General features: G+C 33.9%; 2 protein-coding genes across 2 annotated transcripts; both read left to right on the top strand.

Moving 5' to 3' along the window:
- LOC109128162 (non-specific lipid-transfer protein 2P-like) lies at window positions 2,277-2,750 on the top strand. Its single transcript, XM_019233980.1, has one exon. The coding sequence runs from the start codon at window positions 2,372-2,374 to the stop codon at window positions 2,657-2,659; it is 288 nt and encodes a 95-aa protein (XP_019089525.1). The 5' UTR covers window positions 2,277-2,371; the 3' UTR covers window positions 2,660-2,750.
- On the top strand, window positions 5,277-5,797 carry LOC109128161 (non-specific lipid-transfer protein 2P-like). Its single transcript, XM_019233979.1, has one exon. It carries the CDS (start codon window positions 5,419-5,421, stop codon window positions 5,704-5,706), a length of 288 nt encoding a protein of 95 aa, XP_019089524.1. The 5' UTR covers window positions 5,277-5,418; the 3' UTR covers window positions 5,707-5,797.

Raw genomic sequence — 6,066 nt, forward strand, 5'->3', positions numbered from 1 at the left:
GGGGGGGGGGGGGAGAAGGGGGAAATCCCCTTTAGCCAAACCATGATGGCGATTGAGTGATCAAGTTAAAAGTAGAAAGAACAAACATCAAAATTAAAGGATAGAGAGAGAGAGGATATCATGAGCAATCCCATGAAATTTCTTATGGTAGAGCTTCTGATTTGAAGCTTTGACTAGGGTTAATGAGTTAGAACCGAAAGAGATAGCCTTGGTGCCCGATGCGATTGCAACTCCAACCGCTGCTAGAGTTTCCCTGGCTTCGGCCACCAATAGTGAGCAAATTTTCGAACAACGAGGCAAAGCGTTCAAAGATTGTCCTATCTAGTTGGTCCTTACAGATCTAGCTGATTCCAGTCTATCTACGTTCTTTCCAAGAAACATGCGTGTAACTGGTCGAGCAATTATGTGGGGTTTGATGGATCTAGATAATTTGGGGATGGGGATTAGATCAGGTTTTGAGGGGTTGGGCATTTTTACATTCCTAAGCTTGCATAATGGCGTTCATTAAAGCTCGCATAATGGTGTTCATTAGGGCTTCTTCCACAGAAATATGCTATTTGTTGAAAATCAATTGGTTACAGGAGGTCCAGATTGCTCAGATGAGCCATGGAAAGAGAGGTATGTCGCCTACTCCAGTGGGGGTAAACAAAAGAGTTTCTTAACTTCCATGATTCCTTCTTCTAGTGATGTGATACCTTCCAGATTCAAGCTTTTTTGAAAGGGAGCCAATTCCAAGTTTCGTTTTGCAAACGGACACTAGAGCAGGAGATGTAAAGTCGCTTCATTGGCTTCACAATAAAGACATTTCATCGAGTCACTTACATGACGATGGAGAAGATTCTCACCTACTGGCTAAGCATTCAGAACTGCTTTCCATAGAAGAAACATAGTTTTTTTTGCGAACTTTTGAGTGACCAAATATTTGCTTCCACTTAAAAGAATATGGGTTTCATAGGGAGCAGTGATTTCCTCTTCCTCCTCAGCCCTCAAAGCTTCAAAATTTCCTCTTACAGATCTAGCTGATTCCAGTCTATCTACGTTCTTTCCAAGAAACATGCGTGTAACTGGTCGAGCAATTATGTGGGGTTTGATGGATCTAGATAATTTGGGGATGGGGATTAGATCAGGTTTTGAGGGGTTGGGCATTTTTACATTCCTAAGCTTGCATAATGGCGTTCATTAAAGCTCGCATAATGGTGTTCATTAGGGCTTCTTCCACAGAAATATGCTATTTGTTGAAAATCAATTGGTTACAGGAGGTCCAGATTGCTCAGATGAGCCATGGAAAGAGAGGTATGTCGCCTACTCCAGTGGGGGTAAACAAAAGAGTTTCTTAACTTCCATGATTCCTTCTTCTAGTGATGTGATACCTTCCAGATTCAAGCTTTTTTGAAAGGGAGCCAATTCCAAGTTTCGTTTTGCAAACGGACACTAGAGCAGGAGATGTAAAGTCGCTTCATTGGCTTCACAATAAAGACATTTCATCGAGTCACTTACATGACGATGGAGAAGATTCTCACCTACTGGCTAAGCATTCAGAACTGCTTTCCATAGAAGAAACATAGTTTTTTTTGCGAACTTTTGAGTGACCAAATATTTGCTTCCACTTAAAAGAATATGGGTTTCATAGGGAGCAGTGATTTCCTCTTCCTCCTCAGCCCTCAAAGCTTCAAAATAACCGAACATAGGGTTTGACCTTGATAATCTGTTTTATTTACTTTACAAGTTATGTTACTATTATAATTAATTTTTGAAAATTTTCAAATTTCTATAAATACTTTTGATATCAAAAAATTATATTGATTAGTATCGTCCACAAATCAAAAAACTATATATAAGTAGATGTTCACAATTAATATCATAAATGACTTTGTTTAAAAAAATTGCTAATTTTACACATTTTCATTAATAGTTATATCACATAGATATGAAATGCACTAAAAAAGTAAATATAAAGACAAAAAAAACACTAGCTTTTATCCAACAAAAAAGCACACTTAGTTTAGCTTGAGTAATACACTCTTTCATCTATAATTATATCTCATAGATATGATATGCACTAAAGTTAAAATAAAAAGACACAAGACATTGTCTTTTACCACAAAAAAATACACTTTCATTTAAAATAGCACACTTATATTTACAAAAATAATTGTATCACATAGATTTGAAATCATTAAGTATATATAAAACTATAAAAGACAATATCTTTTTTCAAAAAAAAGCACACTATTGCAAAACATTAGTCCATATCTACATACCCTCTATATATATCTTCACCATCCTTTGAATATTTCATAGTCAAAATCTCAAATATTTTCAAACAATTGAGATAGAAGTAAATAGAAGGGAGACACTAAGATTACAAGACATGAAGTTCATTACATTTGTATTCATCACCTTCACTATGTCGTCTTTGGCTCTAGCCAAAACATTGATTTCGGGGGAAGAAGAGAAAGCAACATGTGTACTGGCAGATCTTCTAATATGCAAGTCCGCGGTAACAACTGAAAGTCCACCTTCGAAGGAATGTTGCGCAAAACTGAAAGAACAACAGTCGTGTTTTTGTGATTACTTAAAAGACCCATCGGCTGGTCAGTATATTACGGCTGCCAAAAAAGTCTTAGCAGCTTGTGATATACCTTTCCCTAGTTGTTAATGTTATAATTATCAAAATCATATTTGAGATTGGAAGTTTATTATGTCAAGGTTATTGACCTAATACAATAAAGTGTTTGTTTTCTAATATATATCATTAGTGTCGATCCTCAAAATTCAATATTGACTTGTTTTTACTCTTTGATAGAGTATAATTTTGTGGCTGATTTCTCCGATATCAACAAGGGTCGGAATGTCTTAACCCTAGTCACCTTGAAAATAAAATTCACTATTTTTTTTCGTTCTTCAGTTTGTTACTAGGTAGAGATACGGCTTACTAGATTTTGAGTTTCATATTAGTCATGCATGTCTTAAAGATTAAAATTTGTCCAACATATATAGGATTTATCAAATGATATTTTTCATCATTGTGACTGTGATTTGTAAGGCTGTTATGATTCATTTTCAATAGAGTTAACATTTTTAAGAATATAGAAACGTTTTTTAGTATTTGTCTCTAATGACAAAGAGATAAGCATTAAAACTCAGTGTTTTTGCTATAATTGAGCGAGAGAGAAAAAATTTGTACTCTTTTCCAGTTCGCTATCTCGACCCATATTCTTATGGACCGATTGGTAACAATAATTACTTTTGGCTATAGTTTCTTTGACTGCATAAATTTTTGTTGTAAACACATTAAGTGTATAAATTTTGACTGTTAAATTACCATTGGTAACAAAAACGTGTAGAAATATTGACTGTTATTTTTATTACATATTTTAATAAAAGAAAATTGAGCTAAATATTAATTTATGTGGTAACATAATAAATATTATTAAATATGAAAATTTAAAGAAATTTAAAAATTCATTAACAACAAATAAAAATAATTAACCCCATCTAAAGATATGGTTAGGTTTTTGGATCGAACAACCATCACTCGGATGTAGTTGATAATGGTTTACGATGGTTTTTGATACAAAAATAATTATAAAAATTAATCATTACGGGAATAAAAAGAGAAAAATACATACTTTTTATTATTTTTTTCTACAGTCCAAAATAGTTTCACATTGGTGACTTTAGAAAATTGACCTAGATTTCTTTTATTTTGGGGGGGGGGGGNGGAATACAGTTTCTCACTTAAAAACTTATGTTTCCGTACAAAGAAGGGGAAAATCCCCTTTAGCCAAAGCATGATGGCAATTGAGGGATCAAGTTATAAAGTAGAAAGAACAAACATCAAAATTAAAAGAGATAGAGGATATCATGAGCAATCCCATGAAATTCCTTATGGTAGAGCTTCTGATTTGAAGCTTTGACTAGGGTTAATGAGTCAGAACCAAAAGAGATAGTCTTGATGCCCAATGTGATTGCAACTCCAACCGCCGCTAGAGTTGCCCTGGCTTCTGCCACCAATAGTGAGCAAATTTTTTGACAACGAGGCAGAGCGTTCAAAGATTGTCCTATCTTGTTGGTCCTTACAGATCTAGCTGATTCCCGTCCCACGTTTTTTCCAAGAAACATGCGTGTAACTGGTCGAGCAATTCTGTGGGGTTTGATGGATCTAGATAATTTGGGGGTGGCGATTGGATCATGTTTTGAGGGGTTGGGCATTTTTCCATTCCTAAGCTCGCATAATGGCGTTCATTAGGGCTTCTTCCACTGAAATATGCTATTTGTTGAAAATCAATTGGTTACGGGAGGTCCAGATTGCTCAGATGAGCCATGGAAAGAGAGGTCTGTCGCCTACTCCAGTGGGGGTAAACAAAAGAGTTTTTTAACTTCCATGATTCCTTCTTCTAGTGATGTGATACCTTCTAGATTCAAGCTTTTTTGAAAGGGAACCAATTCCAAGTTTCGTTTTGCAAACGGACACTAGAGCAGGAGATGTAAAGTCGCTTCACTGGCTTCACAATAAAGACATTTCATCGAGTCACTTACATGACGATGGAGAAGATTCTCACCTACTGGCTAAGCATTCCGAACTGCTTTCCATAGAAGAAACATAGTTTTTTTGCGAACTTTTGAGTGACCAAATATTTGCTTCCACTTAAAAGAATATGGGTTTCATAGGGAGCAGTGATTTCCTCTTCCTCCTCAGCCCTCAAAGCTTCAAAATAACCGAACATAGGGTTTGACCTTGATAATCTGTTTTATTTACTTTACAAGTTATGTTACTATTATAATTAATTTTTGAAAATTTTCAAATTTCTATAAATACTTTTGATATCAAAAAATTATATTGATTAGTATCGTCCACAAATCAAAAAACTATATATAAGTAGATGTTCACAATTAATATAATAAATGACTTTGTTTTAAAAAAATTGCTAATTTTACACATTTTCATGAATAGTTATATCACATAGATATGAAATGCACTAAAAAAGTAAATATAAAGACAAAAAAAACACTAGCTTTTATCCAACAAAAAAGCACACTTAGTTTAGCATGAGTAATACACTCTTTCATCTATAATTATATCACATAGATATGATATGCACTAAAGTTAAAATAAAAAGACACAAGACATTGTCTTTTACCACAAAAAAAATACACTTTCATTTAAAATAGCACACATATATTTACAAAAACAATTGTATCACATAGATTTGAAATCATTAAGTATAAATAAAACTATAAAAGACAATATCTTTTTTCAAAAAAAAAGCACACTATTGCAAAACATTAGTCCATATCTACATACCCTCTATATATATCTTTACCATCCTTTGAATATTTCATAGTCAAAATCTCAAATATTTTCAAACAATTGAGATAGAAGTAAATAGAAGGGAGACACTAAGATTACAAGACATGAAGTTCATTACATTTGTATTCATCGCCTTCACTATGTCGTCTTTGGCTCTAACCAAAACATTGATTTCGGGGGAAGAAGAGAAAGCAACATGTGTACTGGCAGATCTTCTAATATGCAAGTCCGCGGTAACAACTGAAAGTCCACCTTCGAAGGAATGTTGCGCAAAACTGAAAGAACAACAGTCGTGTTTTTGTGATTACTTAAAAGACCCATCGGCTGGTCAGTATATTACGGCTGCCAAAAAAGTCTTAGCAGCTTGTGATATACCTTTCCCTAGTTGTTAATGTTATAATTATCAAAATCATATTTGAGATTGGAAGTTTATTATGTCAAGGTTATTGACCTAATACAATAAAGTGTTTGTTTTCTAATATATATCATTAGTGTCGATCCTCAAAATTCAATATTGACTTGTTTTTACTCTTTGATAGAGTATAATTTTGTGGCTGATTTCTCCGATATCAACAAGGGTCGGAATGTCTTAACCCTAGTCACCTTGAAAATAAAATTCACTATTTTTTTTCGTTCTTCAGTTTGTTACTAGGTAGAGATACGGCTTACTAGATTTTGAGTTTCATATTAGTCATGCATGTCTTAAAGATTAAAATTTGTCCAACATATATAGGATTTATCAAATGATATTT

The sequence above is a fragment of the Camelina sativa genome, chromosome 12 (genome assembly GCF_000633955.1).
Source record: "Camelina sativa cultivar DH55 chromosome 12, Cs, whole genome shotgun sequence".
NCBI classification, from domain to species: Eukaryota; Viridiplantae; Streptophyta; class Magnoliopsida; order Brassicales; family Brassicaceae; genus Camelina; species Camelina sativa.

Excerpts from the sequence above, each read along its gene's own strand:
- LOC109128162 (XM_019233980.1), top strand. The coding sequence starts at position 2,372 with ATGAAGTTCATTACATTTGTATTCATCACCTTCACTATGTCGTCTTTG.
- LOC109128161 (XM_019233979.1), top strand. The coding sequence starts at position 5,419 with ATGAAGTTCATTACATTTGTATTCATCGCCTTCACTATGTCGTCTTTG.